The 18900-nt window shown below is 47.3% G+C and overlaps 4 protein-coding genes across 4 annotated transcripts; 2 read left to right on the forward strand and 2 right to left on the reverse strand.

The window, feature by feature from the left end:
• Window positions 1-805: 805 nt before the first annotated feature.
• Window positions 806-2072, reverse strand: MCYG_03313 (conserved hypothetical protein; the record flags this gene model as incomplete). The annotated part of the gene is made up of 4 exons (XM_002847761.1): window positions 806-1223; window positions 1285-1427; window positions 1495-1719; window positions 1974-2072. 4 exons carry the CDS (start codon window positions 2070-2072, stop codon window positions 806-808), a joined length of 885 nt encoding a protein of 294 aa, XP_002847807.1.
• Window positions 2073-6713: 4641 nt separating this feature from the next.
• On the forward strand, window positions 6714-8592 carry MCYG_03314 (choline transport protein; the record flags this gene model as incomplete). Its single annotated transcript, XM_002847762.1, has 6 exons — window positions 6714-6839; window positions 6899-6969; window positions 7027-7140; window positions 7212-7294; window positions 7357-7761; window positions 7829-8592. 6 exons carry the CDS (start codon window positions 6714-6716, stop codon window positions 8590-8592), a joined length of 1563 nt encoding a protein of 520 aa, XP_002847808.1.
• A 1294-nt stretch (window positions 8593-9886) lies between these two features.
• MCYG_03315 (acetamidase/formamidase family protein) lies at window positions 9887-10879 on the reverse strand (the record flags this gene model as incomplete). Its single annotated transcript, XM_002847763.1, has 1 exon — window positions 9887-10879. One exon carries the CDS (start codon window positions 10877-10879, stop codon window positions 9887-9889), a length of 993 nt encoding a protein of 330 aa, XP_002847809.1.
• Window positions 10880-17738: 6859 nt separating this feature from the next.
• On the forward strand, window positions 17739-18579 carry MCYG_03316 (uncharacterized protein; the record flags this gene model as incomplete). The annotated part of the gene is made up of 2 exons (XM_002847764.1): window positions 17739-17943; window positions 18368-18579. The coding sequence occupies 2 exons, from the start codon at window positions 17739-17741 to the stop codon at window positions 18577-18579; spliced, it is 417 nt and encodes a 138-aa protein (XP_002847810.1).
• Window positions 18580-18900: the final 321 nt, after the last annotated feature.

Here is an 18900-nt window from a genome sequence, read left to right on the forward strand (position 1 = left end):
TCGAGTAAAAACCGCCAACCACGCCTAACAATGCCCAAGAGGTACAAGTTCAACCGTCATTCAGTGACAAGAAAAAACCTGGATCAAAGGCTAAATCAAGCTTCAGCGGCTGCGAGTAATTTGTGGGCGGTTGGGATGTGCAATCCCTCCTTGTTCGCGCATAAACAAGCTGTTTGTATGTTAATTAACGCATCTTTCGAGGATGTTTTTTTTTTTAGTCGAAATGATAACTAATCAGAAGCTTGGGACTATCACGTGATGCGTATTAACTTCAAAAGGAATTTTTGTATTACGACTTCAAATCGAACGTCAACGACATTCAATATATCGAAATATCATTTCGGATATCATCTCTATTCCCCCGTTCAAGGCTGTGGTGCGCTATTAAACAGCTAAACGGATATAACAAAAGGTATATTCAAATATATATGTTACAAGACCTCCAGACACCTGCGATCGACCAAAGTCCAAAGCCACAGAAATCAAGCTATAGCAGCTTTTGAGAACATCTGCCTGTCGATAATCTAAGCAGAAGCAGAAGCTCTGAGGATTTTATACCTCCTTGGTGCTCTTATGGCACCGGCCCTTGACTCCCATTCAAACTGGAACAAGAAGCCTTGGGCCTAATGGGAAAGGTGATCCGGGCAACCGAAGAAGCAGAGAAGAAAGAAAATGGGCATCTATCACACATAAAAAAGGGTTCCCACGACCGCCGTTGCGCCTTTGCACGTCATTACCGAGGAAAATCAGCCCACCCGTTTGGGAATGAAGGACAAAGAAAACTTGAAAAAGAATGGCCCGGGGCCTATACAACTCTATCATTAGTGTCATAAGTAACATCCCAGGCAGTCGTCTGGCGTATAATCATTATATCGGAGCCCGCGGAAGATGGAGCACCTGAACTTTGCGCCCGTGCATGGCGTCGATCGTTCCATTGTTTTTTGGGGAGTTTGTCGTCAGCTGTTACTGTGACCCGAGCCGGTGTAAGGTTGGAGAGCGCATAATGCTCCCCTCCACTAGTGCTATGTATAGCTCTAGTGTCGAACCATCCGGTGTTGAATAACTTTACGAACGGCTTCAGACACGGTATGGTGGCTGCCATTAGCCCGTAGTGAAGTTCAACTTCGAGGCATACTGAGGCAGCGGCGCCGTAGAAAAGGAAATCCTCATGTACCTGCTGCTGACGAAGGTAATATAATCGCGCACCTGCCGCTACCAGGACACTGCTGAAGGATTAGCAACTGTCTTACAGTGCTTTATAGGGGCGCCATGTCCTATACTCACGGAAGCCGGAAAGAGAAAGCAAAGAGGACGACGAATTTCGATTGTAAGTGCATTTGAAGACTCCAAACGAGGTATATAGGAACCCATGCTGCATAAAGCTCAACAAGGATGCCCAAAGTCTCAACAGTATACCACCGTGAATACTAGAGAAAAATTCAAATTAACATCCAGGTCACATGTGAAGAAGTGCTAAGCACGAGGAGTTCCTACCATCTGAGAGCATTCTGGAGTGATAAGTTCCCATGGTCTGGAGAGGTCGCAGCGCATGCAAATGAGGAATACCGACGTTATGCTGATAACCATCGATCCTATAGCGCCCAGATTTGCCGCCCGGAGATGGTTCTTCTGTCGAGTAAGACGAGCAACCAGCAAAAAAGTGCTGACTCGCGAAAACGCAAGCGCAACAAGATAGAAAATGTCTCCTGCGTATGCCAACTATATCCACGGAGTATGATTAGTTTAAAGCTCTTTGCTAGACTGATTTTTCAGCTCCTTCTTTCCTATATGGCATACCTTTTCAACTCGCTCTATCTCAGGTAGAGAAACGAGATGTCTTCGTCTTCCGAGGCCGGCATATGCTTCTGATATCTTCAGGCCAGTCTGTACCACCGCAATGATCTATAATTGCGCGCTGCTTAGTCTATGGCTCTTATTCATCTTGCGAAAAGGAAGGGCGGTCAGAAACCTACTGATCCAAACGTCAAAGCCCAGTCATCCTTACCAAATGGTCCATTTATCGTAATTCTCATGAACAGCCTGACCAGGTAACATAATACCATATAGGTCATCATGATCGCTGACGAGACAACGACCAACGGTCCATGTTCCTCTTCTGAGATATGATATGCTCCCATCGGATCGCAGCTTCAAGGCGGTGAGCCTCTATCAAACAGTAATGGTCAAAAGAGATTGAATTCGATCGCAAACTGCCAGGTATAGGGAACCTCGGGGTCAAAAGTTCGATTCGGTTTTCGATCTCTTCACAGGATTGGAAAATGGATTTAAGTCGGCTGTCGGTGTATACATACCATTTTCTTCCTTTCGTCCTTCACACACCGAACCTAGGGTCGATCACTGTGGATAATAATTTACAAGAAACAAATTCGAGGAAGTCTTCGATAACACTGGATGAAAAGTAAGTTGTCTTATTGACTTTTTGTACAGCGGGGGCAATTCTGTCAAGGTGTCGAGGAGAAGAGCAAAAAGCACAAGTGTGGCCTGGTGTGGGTGGAGAGGCGCGAGCGCCAGTGGGAGGAGCTGCAGGGTGCAGGGGACTCTGCCACTACTTTTCCCATACATAGTATGCCAGACTAACAACTGGTCGAACGAAAAAAAAAAAACGAAGCCAAGGGAACGAAACGGCGGATCCAAAGTAGTATCGACAGGTTTGCGTGTTGGCGGCACAAACATCGAATTGACTGGGATGTTGGATAATTATAGATATCTCCCCTTGGCAGACGTTTAGCAGACCAGCATACTGTAATGGACGATCTATACATATACATAGCATGTCATTTCCTCGATGACCTTTTTAGGCCCTCTGTACTATACAAGAAGCAGCACTGTTATCGGCTGGGCCCTTTTCTAATATGTAACAAAGGCTAAGGGAGGATGTATATGAAGAGGATAACTTGTCTGTTTGATCGTCCATACCGCTTTTCTCGCCGAGTACCCGAACTCCGTGAAGCTAGCTGCGTAGAGGGAGACTAACAGTTAGTGCGTATATAACATGATACGAGGATACTTTCGACTGCCCAAGAGGCTAGCATGTTAGAGAGGGCCCCCCTCCTCCAATCGAGGTTTTCTACAACTCAGGACAACATTTACCCCTTAGAAGGATTGGACCAGAGGCCAGCGGAAGCTCCGGTGCCTGGCATCTCTGCACGGCTGGGGCGAATTGAAGGTCGCGGTCGGTGACGGATACCCTTTTCAAAAAAGGTCTTCGACCCACCATGGCCAGTGGTCTAGAGAGTACGGAGTACATATGTAAAAGTACATACATGCGGATGTGTGCTGCATGCATGTTCCCTGCACATCACCATCTACCAACCGACGCTGGGGCAAAAACTAATTGATTCGGTCAGGTTGAATCGCCATATTGTTCCCTGTGAGAATATTGACGTCCACGAATCATGTTCCGTCGATGGGTCGGTCCCTGAGGAAAAAAAGGGGGAAATCCAACATCTTGCCTGTATCTTGGGATTTTCACAGAAAAAGAATCTCTTCATGCTGACGATGAGTAAAAAAACAAACCCGATCTAGACACCGAAGTGTTGGATTTCCTTTCTTAGTGACGTCGATGTTGGCACGCTAGCCGCTCCCCTAGTCAGGGCAGACAATGGAATGTTGTTGCTCTAGAAGCATGGGAAAAGCCAGCCACTCAACACTCCACTTGTACTATGTAAGTCTCCGATGCGGCTGGCGTTGAAAGCTAGCTAGCACAAAACGGCACACCAGGGGAAAAACAAAGCAGAGACTTTCCCACGAGTCAGAGCTGCGGCCTGAATGATGCACTGTGATGGGGGACGAGCTAGCGACATAGCCCTCGGGCGGGGAAGGGGGGAAGAGACCCCTATAGTTCAGTCCCCTGAGTATACATAGTATATACTGCACGGTACGTAGATATACTCTGGACGGAGGACTGGAAGGAAAAAGTTAGCTCCGTCAAACTTCTTTGCTCCAACTGGGCGCCTCCTTACCAAGAGCTGGGCCATGGTTCTCCATCTGCCCTGTAACATAGCCAGTTTGATGTCCAGTGGGTGTTCACATTGTTGCCCCAGGACGGCGATAGCAAGTCGGCAACTGATAGGGGCAAGCACTGATCTTCCCTCTGAACGCGTCTATCCCACCTTGACAACGTGGTTTTCGCAGGGGGAGAAGGGGGAGAAAGGATGGAGTCCAGCATTTGACCCTGAACCGCGTATATCACACGCAATCATCCATACATATATACGTGTGCCAAGGGCTCCCAATCCGTCGATAGCCCCTTCATGAATCCCTGCGATAGATGATGCTTTTGGTGCGCGACTGGCCAGCTAACAGGTAAGAAACACCGAGGCAGTGGATGAATTACCAAGAAGTGGCGGCCAGTGAAGGAGAGGAGAATCGAAGAAAAGATCAGACAGGGCCTGGCGACAGGGGGCGCGGAAGCACAGTCTAAGCAAGGATGAATGGCTCGCTAAAATGGCATCGTACGTTCCAGGGTTGCCATCTTGACCAGAAGGAATGTGAAAATGTGAACACTTGCATATGAATATTTTTTGTTCAACAGAGACACCACAGCAAGCCTTCTGGAACCCGGAACTGCAAGCCTATCCACCTGGTGGAGAACCGCTTCACGACCCATCAGGTTAACGAGGCGACTAAAGCTGTCAATTATAAGCTTGATGGTGTTAAGACTTTAGTGGGAACAAAGCTAGGAGGCGTATGGAATAGTTTTTTTTTTATGTTAATGTACGGCGTTTTCGTAAATCTCTACACCTGAGGGATGCATAGTACAAGCCTGGGAATCACACCACCGTCAGGGCTGTCCTGCCCATGGATCTCTCTCTCTCTCCACTTGCACATGGCATTCGTTTCGATATCGCGATTGTTTCTACGGAGTACGAGCTTTATCCTCCGGTCTCGTTGGCTGCAAGATTTTTTTGATAGAAAAAAGGGGTGAAGCTTCATTCCCCCGTGGCCAAGGCACTCTTTGTGCTTGGGTTGCTGAGGCGCATTAGCGGGTCCTTGGACTGTTCATAGTTATCGCTGAGAGAGACCACCATCTTCTCCTGCTGTTCCTCCCACTCGTTCTGGTCGTGTTGGGCTTCTCCGTCTCCTTCAACAGCTTCATGGATGATGATGGATGGATGTAACGTTGCCTCTGAAAACCTCGAGACAGTATCTTGCCGCTCAAACAAATCCGATGCAACCCCTCGCGCAGATGAGATGCCTCGCTGTTCTCCCATCCCTGGCGGGCTCCAAGGATGCCTCAAGGAGTATGTGCAGGGGAGGGAAACGGAGGCCCTCTTTCATTGTCCTCTCTAAAAAAATGTCCACCATTATTTGTGCGTTCAGTCCCCGCCCAGAGGGCCCCGTATCAGGGATGTCTCTGGTCGAATTCAGGGATCTATGCTTGCAGTTGACTAGCTCTCCCATGCATTTTTCTATCCAGGAAGCGTCGAGTTATTTGGCGCGAGTGGACGTGGCGTTGTGTAGGTATTAAGTAATTGATTTCAGCTCTGTCGCTCCATCGATCCACTGGGCTCTTTTTCCAAGTTGTTTCCAAAGGAATTTTTTTAAGGTACGGGAACGAAAGAGAACAAGAAGAAAAACGGTCCTTTTGTTTTTCGTTGATGCATTCGAAGACATCCAGAAGACTTCCTTAGTGTATGTACATGGTAGTGTGCCGTGTAAGTTCCGATGTGAATTCCGGGACAGTGGGAATGCCATGTCGAAATTACCCACAACTCGAACCCCGTCCATAAGATGTATTTTGCGCATAGATTTTTGCTCCGTCTCTGCATGAGAACTTGCAAGGTCCAGCCAGATGCCGATGCAAGTTGTCTCTGCATATCGAGATTGCATGTCTTTCTTTCTGCCGCTTCTCGTTGCAAGGGTAAATTCCGTCCAGAACTTCTGAGGCCATTCAACAAGGTACATAGCAAAGCCGAAAAGAAGCTGCAGCTACCGACGCTTAGTTCTGCTAAGAGGGAGAGCCATTAGGAGAGTTGTCCACAGACTTCCGGCAACGTAAATTAGAGCCATGTGGCTAGCGGTATGACGGCGCCAGCTTCTCTCATCCACCATGCAGATATATTAGCAACTGGCCTATATGTAATCGTATAGAGTAGAGGGAAAAGGCAATAGGCGCACCAATCTCGGTGCTAGGCTGCAAGCGGCAGGTGTCCGAAATGCATCTGCCATACGGAGTTACGAGAGCAGCCGGACTGGTCAAGGGGGATGCCTCCACCAAGACGCCCCCCCCAAGGGCTTTGCTGCCACCCGGGCTCTTTTTTCCCCTGGTAGCGGGAGCTCCCACTTGATATCAGTCTTCCTGCTGGTGGGACTCCTTGTAAACTGCAAAGTCGATGATGAGCGCAACCTTCTCTAAACAGGCTAGTTCACATGGCCAAGTCGTTGATTTGATTTGATAGCAGGTCGATTCATCCATTTATATAATATCTGCCATCGCCACTTTTGGTCTTTTTGAATCTGCTTCATCGGTCAGTAAGGTCAAGGACGAGAGTGCAAGCAGGGCCCTATATATAAGCAATAGCAGGCCTATCCCTTTCGCCCGTCACGCTCGTTCATTTCACCCGTCTCGTTCCCGTCTACCGCGAAGTAAGGTTGACGAAGACATAAAACGCTCTGAAAAGGCAGCCCTATCAGATCGAGAAGAGAAGAGTACAGAGAGAGAGACGAATATAATCGCAGAGACGACCAAGATGTTCGCATCAGACGTCGTTGAGACCGGCAAAGGCGACTTGGACGTCAGCTTCAACTCCGCCGACGATGCATCCAACAACGACCAGAAGGACATGTCCCGCCTGGGGAAACCTCAGCAGTTTAACGTGAGCTTCCATCTAAAAAAAAACCCCTTCGCAAATATCACTGACTGACTGTTTCTTAGAGAAATTTCCGTTTCTTGTCTACTCTCGGTTTCACTTGTACGCTGATGGCGACGTGGGAATCGATTTTGCTGTAAGTTGTATAGAACTTCTTGCAAGCTGAATATGGACTAAACACCTTCATGAACAGTACATCTACTCTTGCTCTGGTAAATGGAGGCAAGGCTGGCATGGTGTACATGTACATTGCCACATTTATTGGTTTCTTCTGCTCTGTCGTCTCCATGGCTGAGATTGCTTCGATGTAAGTGATATATATGTGTATATACACTGGGTTCCCGTCTGATGCAGCAGCTAATAGCCATGGAATTGCAGTTCCCCAACGTCTGGAGGCCAGTATCATTGGGTCTCAGAGTTTGCTAGTCCCAAATATCAGAAATTCCTGAGTTACATCACTGGTAAGATAGCTGCGGCCTGCTCTCTGTCCATCTATCAATTGGCAGCACTAATGGTTCCTCAGGTTGGCTCTCTGTCTTGGGATGGCAAGGTGGCTTTGCCAGTATTTGTTTCCTCTGCGGTACTCTCATCCAGGGCCTCCTCAAGCTGAACTACGGAGATGACTATTCCGCTGAGAGGTGGCATGGAACCCTCCTCACTTTTGCCATTGCGTTGATTGCTACCTTTGTCAACACCTACGCCGCTGGCCACCTCCCCAGCTTGGAGGGATTGATTCTTATCCTCCACATCTTCGGATTCTTCGCTACCATGATCACCCTCTGGGTCATGGGTGAAAAGTCCCCGTCAAAGGAGGTCTTTACTGAGTTCTCCAACTTTGGTGGTTGGTCTACCGTAGGTCTTGCTGTCATCGTCGGTCAGATTACTCCCATCTTCTCCTTCCTGGGGCCAGACGGGGCCACTCATATCGGTAAGTAACTAGTCCGAAGAAGTTCATGCCTCCATTCATGCAGATGTAAAAGCTAACTCTCGTGTAGCGGAGGAAATTAAGGATGCCTCCAAAGTTGTTCCATGGTGCATGATCTTCACGGCCATCATCAACGGCAGTCTTGGGTTCGTGATGCTGATCACCTTCCTCTTCACCATGGGCCCTGTGGATGACTCCATCCTCGCGCCTCCAACCACCTTCTCCTTCCTCTCAGCCTACTACTATGCGACAGGCTCCAATAGCGCAACTACAGGCCTTGCATGCATCATCCTCGTCCTCGAGGTGTGCAGTGCCATCAGTATTCTCGCCACCTGCTCTCGCCAGACCTTTGCCTTCGCTCGTGATAATGCCCTCCCCTTCTCCGGATTCTTCGCCAACGTCAACCCAATGTCCAAAATTCCAGTCAATGCTGTCCTGGTCACTACTTTTATCACCATTCTTCTCTCGCTCATCAACATTGGCTCCACAGCTGCCTTCAACGCTATCGCCTCCATCACCGTCGGATCCCTCTACGCATCCTACGTGCTGAGTATCGCCTGCTTCATCAACCGCAGAAGAAGTGCTGAGCCGTTGCCCGCACGACGATTCTCCCTAGGCAAGTGGGGGATGGGAATCAACGTTTTCTCTGTAGCCTACCTCTCCTTTGGCTTTATTTTCACCTTCTTCCCAGGCTCCAGCACTGTTACTCCCGAAACTATGAACTGGTCTTGCCTCGTCTGGGGAGCCGTCATTATTTTCGCCATTTTCCAGTACGCCATCCACGGAAGAAATGTATACGAAGGCCCAGTCGCATACATCCGCAAGATGCAGTAAACATCTTCTCCATACAGCAAAAGTGAATATTCCCTCTTTTTCATGGCGCTTTCCACATTACCGTCTATATTTTAATTTTCTTCCTGCTACCGTTCTATTTCTTTTCCGCACTTAACGGTTTTCTCTTCTCTGTCACTGTATTGCATTATGAACAAACTTTTTTCAGGGGGCTTCATGATTTCACCCTTTTATTTGGCTTTTTCTTTCTCTCTCATACCCTACCTATATACTTATGTCTATGTAACTTATGCGTATAGGTCAAGTTATATCATGACGGAATATGCAAGCGGCATGCAGGGTTCCGCGTTGTCTTTTTGTCTATTTATATAATACTCCTTAACCTCCTTACTCCTTACGATTGGCTCCATTTCCACGTTATATATATATATATCGACGGTTCTATCCATCCGGAGTTTTAAGTCTTATTGCTTCCCATCAGTGCTCCAGCAAGAACTCCGGCGTCGGGCTATTTACCTCTAACACGGATAGATCCACTTCATCCGGCAGCACAAGCGAAGGGCGTCTTCTCTGCAAGCCCTCTACGCCTCACGCGTGTATAAACTGCCGGAATATTTTTTTTAATCTCGCAGAAGATACAGAGTTAACTACCTTCTTATTTAGGCAGGTCGTTTGTGCTCGTCATGCTGCGTCCCATCTTCGTATTGTTGCTATTATGTGTGGAGGAACGCCCTGTGATATGGAGTTTCGAGACGAAGGGGTAGATTGGACGAATAACGAGTGTAAAACATCCTCCTGTGTGGTTCTCCTTTGATTGCAGGTGCCATACATCAATATGTCCATATCTTATGTATATACATGTACTGAGCAAGGATAATGTATGCAACTTCAAGGGTGCAGTCTCTAAAATCGTCCATTAATATCGCCTCTATTATGCCATATAGTTTTTTCAAGATCGCCCTAAGCCTGCCCCATATGCATATATAAATATATATATATATATATATATTGCTAAAAAGAGTGCCCCCAAAAATGGTATACTAGGGAAAAGGATGATAGGGGAAGTATACAGAGTATGGAGAGAACAGGGCAAACGAACGTCGGTTAACTCCTTTTAGCATCCGAGCTGTGGATATCCCAGCGGGACTAGGATGACGGAAACATGTGGGTGATATTATGACATGGGGGGCCTATAGAATCCATGCTTATGGGTATATTCATTATGTTATGCATTGTTTTATGTTCAAGATGCACATGGGGAAATAGGCCAGACATCAGATTGCAAGGAAACCAACGAATAGAAGCCTTTATAACGCTCAAAAAGTACACGCATAAATCAGGTTGTCGTTCCGTTTGGCCGGTCTGACGCCACAAATATGCTGAGTGGCATCGTCATGACAATGGCATAGTTGGGCATATCGACGACTTCAGCCATCTTCAGACAGCCTGCCACGCTAGTGAGCATGTATGCCTCCTCCCGCGTCAGATCCTTGGTGCAAGTGAGCCATTCAATCATACTCCGGGTTGCTTTCCGGGTTGCCTCGAGGAGGTCGGAGTCGATGCCCATGGTTGCATATTCCCCCTTGTCGGACTCGATATCTGACGCAGAGAGCGTCTGCTTGAGGGGTGGAGTCTGGAACTGAGGGGACGTTACCCACGGCTGGTTCTTGCAGACCGTTAGGCGTAGGGAAGCCGTGAGAGTGGTCTCAATCGCAGTTCCGCATACCTCTCCGTCACCCTGGGCGGTATGGCCGTCACCACAGCTGAAGAGGGCTCCTTTCGTACGGATGGGTAGGTACAGCGTAGAGCCGGTGGTCAGATATCGACAGTCCATGTTCCCCCCCGTCTCCAGCGGCGGGATAGTAGAGAACTCGCCTTCGACGCCCGGCGCGACTGCCATAATTCCCAGAAACGGTGCCTTGCGGATGTGTACACCCTCCTTGAACTTAACATACGGCAGGTTAGAGTCGATATCCCATATCTTGAGCCTTGCTTCGAGGAAATCATCGGCTAAAAGCCCGAAGCCAGGTACTATAGCCGTCCACGCCCAGTCGCCAAGTTGGAGGTCCAAGATATCAACCTTGAGCACATCTCCGGGCTCTGCATCGTTCACATAGATGGGTCCAAAACCAGGATCCGCCCTCTCAACGTCGAAGTTCAGTATAGCCTCGTCACCGGATTCCCTTGTAATCATGCCATTGCTCCCGTCGAGCGCATCGAAGGTGACCGTCTCTCCGGAGTCGATCGTGAGGACGGGAGGAATATCGCGCGACCATTTCAGGTGCTGCTGATGGCGATGGACATGTATCGTCTTGGTTGAGAGTCCCATGGCGACAGATAGACGGGCTACCCTTCGCCTCTGACCTGTATCTGCGTGGCGTCGGTAGTACTATCTTTACCCGGCTTGTTGCTCTTCATCCAGCCTCCAAGCAGCACTTCCATGAGCAAAGGAGGGAGAGAACAAGCAGGACGGCGGGACATGCGCAGCCTATATAAAAAGAGTCCCCTTTTTCTCCCAGAGTTGCGCTCAGTCCATCCTTGCAACAGGGAAAAAGGAAGAGGGAAAAAAAGCGAACGGGGTTGAGTGGGAACCGGTGGGCTGCCCGAAGAGGAAGGTCGGTTTTGACGGTAACGCCGCTGGTGGAGAATCCATTAAAATATAGAAAACACTCATGGACACAGACACAGACAGGCAGACATATACACAAATAAAAATAAACATAGCGTATAGACAACCGCAAAGAGGAAGGAGATTAATATCTGGCCTGCAAGAGACGTAAGACAGTTAGCAAGCCACCGCGCGGCGTCGCTCGCTTCGCCTGGTCGTTTTGGTTCGAGTGGTCGGAATTGGCATCCGAGATGGCATATATATACAACCCGCCGTAGCCAGCAAATAATATATATATATATAACTTATATATTGAGGTTCTATGGTCCGATTCGACATGATCTGCAAGAGATTGTGGCTGTTTCTGTGCCGCTGTCTGGGGAAATAATGGTCGATGTGCTATAGCCCTTCCAGGGGGGTCCCCTAGTACGTTCCCTGGGATCTATGTACCTAACGGCGGTACATTCCCTTCTCCCAGACACTCCCCAGGCAACGCCGACACAGCCCGCGAAGAAGGAAAAAGGGCGTAAAGCGGCAGGTCGAAGTGATCTCAAGTTGATGTCAAGTGAGCATTCACTTGCGGTGGCTGTTTCAAGGCGTGAGCAAGCCCGGACGGTTGAATGCTCAATTGACGTTGAGCCGCAATGCCAGGAACCTCCCTGCAGAGTAAGGAAATGAAAGGAAGCACACTTGGTTCCTCTGCCGAAGTTTGATATATATCTGACTTTTAGGCGAACGTCTCGGGGTGTTGATCCCATAGTATAGGCGATCACGGTTCATAGCTGGTGCTTTTCGATAGCAATCCCTGCTGCGTTGCTCAAGTCGTAGGCAGTAGTTATTCGACCTACACTGCCTCCACGAGTCAGATTTCTTCTGCTGGAGACAGGGCGTCCGGTAGAGTTGGTCTAGTCGTACGCAGTATCAGTTCCAGAGAAAGCATCAATTATTCTGGCTCGCTCGTGTCATCAAAACGGGCTCCATATACACTTGTACGTGCCTCGATGAATATGCTATAAACGCGTCAGTCAGGTACTGTCCTTAATAGCAAATAAGACGTTCCTTGCCTGCAGGACTTCAGGGAAGAGCCAGGGATCTTGAGGATCAGCAAATTATCTATATAAGTGTATCTGATTGCTATCAAGGTAGACTTCTGTCTTTATTTTTGACATTTAGTTATCGATTTACCCGTGAAGCTGAAGAATGTAACCAACCCGCTAACTTCCTCTATCGTAGAAAGCTGCAGTTAGCTTGACAAGTCAAAATTCTTGTCTTGCGTACCGAAGCCAGCATTTCAAATATTCCTGGCTATATATTTATATACCAAAGGGTTTCCATATTCAATTGAAGCTGAAACCACTACAACTGAGACACTTGGCCTTCTAGCCAACTCGGCCACGGCCAAATTATAGGTAATGGTGAGCAATCACTGATATTCATACTTCCTAAATGCTTGAGACTCTATAAAATGAGTACGGAGACTCATACGCTGCATAGTAACTAGTATCGAGGACGTTGCTAACGCCTTTGATAACCATCATGCTGGTTAGTCTATAGATCCTAGCCTTAAGCTTTTCTCTCCAGACTTCTCGCATTTCCATGTCTGGTTATACTCCTTTTCACTTGTGCTACTATATCTTCAAATAGAATATCTGTCCTTATCAGCATTGTTTACTGCCATTCGTGACAGTTCTATTACCGCGGGTGGTCGACGACAGTTCAAAGGTGGTAGTTTTAATACTGGATTTTTGCCGGGAGTGCAGCTTGAATAGATCAACACAGACAGACTGCGGCCCCTCTTGGGCAGTGTTAGTGCACAGCATCGAATCATCAGATATATTGAGAAGAACTTATAGCTTTAACATGTAGCAAAGGCCAATACATTTGTAGGGTTATCAACGGAAGATGCAGTCGATATAACCAAGTACATACTCGGTCCTTACTATGTATAAACATGTGACGTCATATACATAGTCATTAATGACATAACTACGTCATTGCCGTCTGGGGAAGAAAGCTTAAATTTGTTACTATTGAAGAGCTGCGAAGACTTATAGGAAGACGTTGAGAGAATATAGAGCTTTGAAAGGTGCGTCAGCTAAAGGACAGGGAATTGTTCAAAATATTACCTTCTTGAAAGACAATTGCTCGGATGCCACCCTTCTTGTCGGATATTTTATATACCACTGCATATTCAGGGGAATTATAGGGTTAAAGGGTTAGAGTAAGTTCTTAAGGGTATAAGGTTATTTTCAAGGGTTGAGATAAATATGTCCTTATACCTAATAAATACCTATGGTGGTGGTGGTGAGGTGGTGTAAATGGTTGCCGTATCATATGGGTATGGCTCGTCAAGATGAGTGGCGAAATGAGTGTCAACATCGGTATCAATATTCAATAGTATCAATCATCATATCAATGGAATGATATGGAGAACACCGGCACGGTGCTATGCTCGCACTGGCTGTAAACGCATAACACATTAGAGCTGCTGGCTGTGCAGTACAATGCTCAATACAATGCAGAATGTGCGTGTATTCTTGATCCGAGGAGTAGAGAACCCGGCCCGGGTACCGGGTTCCCCATCAGTGGTAGAAGGTATATATATTTAGATTACTCCGTAGTATCTAACAAGATATATACTATCCCCGGGGCCATAGTACAAGAACTGAGTATATAACCCAAAATATCACAGCTTTATTCTATTAGGTTAGATAGGTAAAATGGGTGACATGCATTGGTATCCGAGAATCTGGAAAAGGTGGCGGCATTCAAGCAATTAGACGGATATAGCAATCATCCAGAAAAAAAAAAGCAAAGGTACCAGTGTTTCTACTGAAGTGGCCAAATGATAACACATGCTAACAAAACGAGTACATTGAAGACATCTACTCGTGCTAGCACATATGGTCGCAGCCTCATCTTCAAAAATTGTGAGCTGATATACATTCGCCCATCTGTTGAAGGATCAGAGTCATAGTTCTCATACATAACATGTACGCTCATGCATTGAGAATCATTGGTTTCAATAATATGTCAAGGAGAACACACTAGCGATAGGTGAAAATGCACCATCTCAAATACTAGCGGGGGCTTTATTCCGATTTATCCGGCCAACGTACCCATGTTCACAAGAAATATGTGACTTGAAATGCGGCCTTGCAGACAAGGGCGAACGGACAGCTGGCCTGAACTCGAGGAGAAGTTTTCCGTACGGGATACCATTGTAGTGGGTGTCATGGCGTAGAAGGCAGCCGCTCACATACAATGTATGTAATAATATTTGCACAGAGCCATGTGGGTCGGCGAATATGCTATCCACAAGCGACATTAAAGCCAATAAGCTGCTGTAGTTGGTGGCAGAACCCAAGCCCAGCCCGCAAGAATTTCATTATCGGAGGTAATTCCTGAAATCAACACTGAAGCTTGAGCTTCCTTGTTATAGATCAGCCGCGGAACTATAATATTATCCAAATATGGAGAGCGGGATATCAATAAAAGCTGCGCAATAGTTCGCTATTGATGGCGGTGTAAAGTGAGCATTGCACGCCTTTGGGGAGGCTGGACCATCCTTTGCTTGCGGCCTGATATGCCAATATGCGCTAGGTTGTGCATAACCCTTACAGAATCAGAACAAAAGAGCATTGATCGGCAGAGAATCGATAACTAGTTGGCGCTAAATACGTCTAGAAGTTGAGCGGCTGCTGTGTTTAAAATCTGCATCAGTTAGCTCGTGGGTCTTCAGTGTTCTCGAATAAATAAGGAGTTGAGGAAATTTTCATCAGATTACGTGGTTGGTCTTTTTTTCCCCAGTGGCGCTCTTTTTATATTCAATATCCCAGATGTGAAGGCTGTAGATACTCGATGGGAGTTCGTCGATACCGAGCCAACGTAAGGGAACCTGCCTCCGATTCTTATATGTTGTGCATTGGTCACAAAATCCATTAACAAGGCAGAAATATCCCTTCCCCCAAATTTGGGGCCGGCGAAGCCGCGATGGGGCCACGACGGTTAATTTTCTCGAGAGAGCCAGAGCAGAACCGCCGAATATATTCTATCCACGTCATGAAGTATGACACGGGAGGAGAGAAAAAGCTGAAGAGCAGATATTAACACCTCATCTAGATCGGTCGAGTCCTGACTGTATATTTAACCTGCCAAGGTCACCTTCCAGCTTGACGGCCGCAAAACTACTTTTCTAGGTCTAACAAGGCGTTCCTATATGTCACACTTGGTTATCACACAATGGGGGATAAATGTGACAGCCATCATTTGTAAGGCTCAGAATTTGCAAGTTGAAATTTGCTAAACTTTCTGGATTGAGTATTTAATGTGCGTGGAAGGACGAGAGAATGACGGGCAGGGTAAGTTCTAGATTTAATGCCGAATGAAAGTCTCTCTATTGGCCCACGGGCAAGGTGAGAAGTATAGTCAGACCCTTGGAATGAAAAGGATCTCCACTGACAGGCATGGACGACTGACAAAACACATACAAGTAGGCAAAATGGAAGGTTCCTGCCACACAAGCATGCATCGACTGTCCAGCAACGGGTTACACAGCCCTGCTATTGGTGGATATTGAAGGCTCCTGTGAGCAATATGCGCGCAGGCTGCCGAGCTGACAAGGGAAGTCCGGCAAAGAACCTTCATGCAGAGGCTGGAGAGTGAGAAAGACATGAAATAATATGCATGGGATGCATTAGCCGAAAGGCAATAAGTTGAGATCAGCTTGTTCAGGAGGATGAGACTTATCGATAGGCATGCGCGACTGAAGCTAGGGGATAAATGGAGGACTGGAACAGACCAGGATTGGTGTTCGTTCAACCATGCTCCCTCGGCCGTGAGAAGAATCATAGCCCGGTCTTCCAATTGGATTCTTGACCGGTTTCCGCCTGCCATTTTAAGGCATCCATGTATGTATGTATGTAACTCATAACGCGGTTTCCCTACTACCAAGAGATTGGCGAGTTGTGCAACCCATACGAAGCCTGTCTTGCCGGTGATCTACCCTGAGGCTCTCTCAATAAAATGACCAGTGGCAACAGGCCCTAGTTCATGTCTTGTATTTTCGAGTCAGGCAGAAAAGGGTTTGTTGGCCTAACCGAGCGCCTTGATGGTCAGTTTGGATATATGATTCTGCCTTCCAGGAGACATGTAGATTGGACCGCTTCCAAACGACTGGAAAATATAATAAAATGTAGAGACATATCTCAAACCAGGCTGGCTTACCAGCAGGCCCAGCTGTATTTCGTTTGTTTGGGCCCCTTTTGTTTTAAAAAGTAATGCAGTACCAATACGAACCAGGAAGAAAAAGAGTATAACCGGATATCCAGCGGACTGGTTATGATTCATCAGAGAAATGAGAGAAGAACCATTTGGCAAGTACATCACTCGAGTTTGAGACACTTTTTTCAAGGTGATTTTATCCCGTTGCAGAATAATGTGAAAATTAGAGGGTCTAACGGGGTTAACTGAGTCGATTTAGTACCGGGTAAGGAGTGGAAACAGGGTATCGTCTGAAGGAGTTATGGCAACTAGAAAGACAGAGAGTAGCCTGAAATCTCTTTATGGGCGGGTTCCGCGAAATATAAGTATTACTCCTTAGTACGTGGCGAAGAGGAGAGTATATAATGGCCTACGGATGAGGCTATCCTGGACGACCAAGGGAGATAACATAAGGAAATTAAAGCCTGACATCGTGAGGAGGCACCGAGTACGGAGTATGGAGTACCCGTATAGACCATGTATAACATACTATGTAGTGCGTTCTGGAATGAAATAATGCAGGTATTTTTGATGGTGGCTGACTGTCTGCCGGGGTACTGTGGGCCTCGTTGGGAGCAGTGAAAAAGAAAAAGAGAAAGCAAACCAGTACGAAGGCTACCATATGCCACTCCAATCGGAGCCTAAGATCTTTCGACCTCTTTGAGTATCACATACTTTGCTCACAGAGCAAGGAAGGAACATACTCTGGGTGCTATATAAACTTATATAGACAAGTACGGAATTGAACGTATGACGATTGGACATGCCATTTGGCCGTGCAACCCGGCGTAACGGGTTCATCCCTCTCTCTCTCTGTGCCTTTCTTTTTCTTTCTTTTTTCCTCCCCGTTTTTTTGCTGCTGGCAGTTGACAGCATAGGGTGCGTGCTCATATAAGAGAGAAAAAATTGCTCGTAAGGGAGTCCTGGTTTCACTAAAGTATGCAAGATCGAACATCATGTGCGACGGGTTCAGCGAGGTAGCCAAGGGGGAAACGCCTGGAAAGAGATAGAGAATCCGGAGGAAGATGCCAGGATAGAGGGTAAATTACGAGCACTTACTGGCCATCCTCGAGATATGATCCTATCCAATATGAACGCCCTATAATAGCTCCGTGGCTCCGCGGTCATGTTGATTGCTGGTTGGTGGCTGCTGATGGCCGGTCAGGAAAGCCCCTGGCCGTGCATCGACTAGGCCAGCAAGGATGTGCCTTAAGCCGCCGCGGATAGCGTTGCACACATACTTTTTCCCTCTCTTGGTTGTCTGTACAGAGTACATGATGCACATTAATCCTGTCCGTTCCCTCTTCATATTTCCCAAATGGCCCTGGGACATCAACAGCTCCAACACCACATCGGAAGACGTCCATGGCCGAGCAGGGGTTCTGACGGCCGTCGTCTGCTAGCCACCTCGGCCCTGGACACCACCTCTAGCGCTGTGATTGGAAGCAGACGGGTTGAGTCTGCGCAACAGCATCCTGAACGAAGTTCTTGCATGCAGCAACACCATCAAGTGGGCTTGGTCTGTAAGGGTCCAGCCAATCACCACAACTATCCCTTTGTCTCATCTTCACGTCTCATATTCCGTCTCTTCATATCGTCGTTGAGGGCTCTGTATCTTCTGTTGTATATAAAAAAGTTCTCCTTGTAGCCTTTTTTTTTTGGTTGTACGTTGGAAAAAAAGTAAAAAAAAAAAAAAAAAAAACCAAAAAAAAAAAGGGCGCTTTTGGTGTCTATCGCCCACCCGAGTCACGCCTCTCCCAAAAGGGTAAGAGAAAAGCCAAAAAAAGCAACTTTGGACGACGAGCTTTCGTTTTCTTCCTTTTTTCTCTCTCTTTTCTTTCCCCCCAACCACGCGCAAGAAGAAGACGAAGAAGAAGAAAAGAAGACGAGGAAGACGAGGTTGCCCGCGCATATATACATAACTCAGCCTATTGCGCGTGCTTCCAGACCGCTCCGTCGAACCGCGGAAAAACAATCTCGCAAGGCAGCTTCTCTCTCCTCTAGCTGCAGCCGACGCAGCACAGCGAACTCGCCGTCTTCCCCCCTCCACGCTCCGGCCTCACTTCTCACGCACGAAAATACATACATTCAAACCCTCCCCAGGAGCAGTAACTCTCTGGGACATAGATCCGAACTGGCGACTCATCCCTGCTCCGTGATTTCTCTAGCTCCTCCAATTACATCCACCGGAAGCTTGTTCGTCGTTGTGCAGCCCATTTGAGGTCGCGCCATCCCCCATCACGCTTATCCCCACGGCTCACCAACGCCCAAGCCAGAACCCGCAGAGCCCCAGAACGAGAGAGAAAATAAAAAAATAAAAAATAAAGCGACCGGAGCAAGGAATAAAAAATAACAAAAAATAAAAGAAAGAGTACAAAAACTTAGGGAAGAGCGGAGAATAGGTTCCTCCCGCGAGTTGTTTCTGAACCTGTGCTGGAATCTGAAAGTCCAGTGCTTGTTGGCTGTCCTGTTCATCGCTG

This window comes from Microsporum canis, genomic scaffold (genome assembly GCF_000151145.1).
Source record: "Microsporum canis CBS 113480 supercont1.3 genomic scaffold, whole genome shotgun sequence".
Lineage (NCBI taxonomy): Eukaryota > Fungi > Ascomycota > Eurotiomycetes > Onygenales > Arthrodermataceae > Microsporum > Microsporum canis.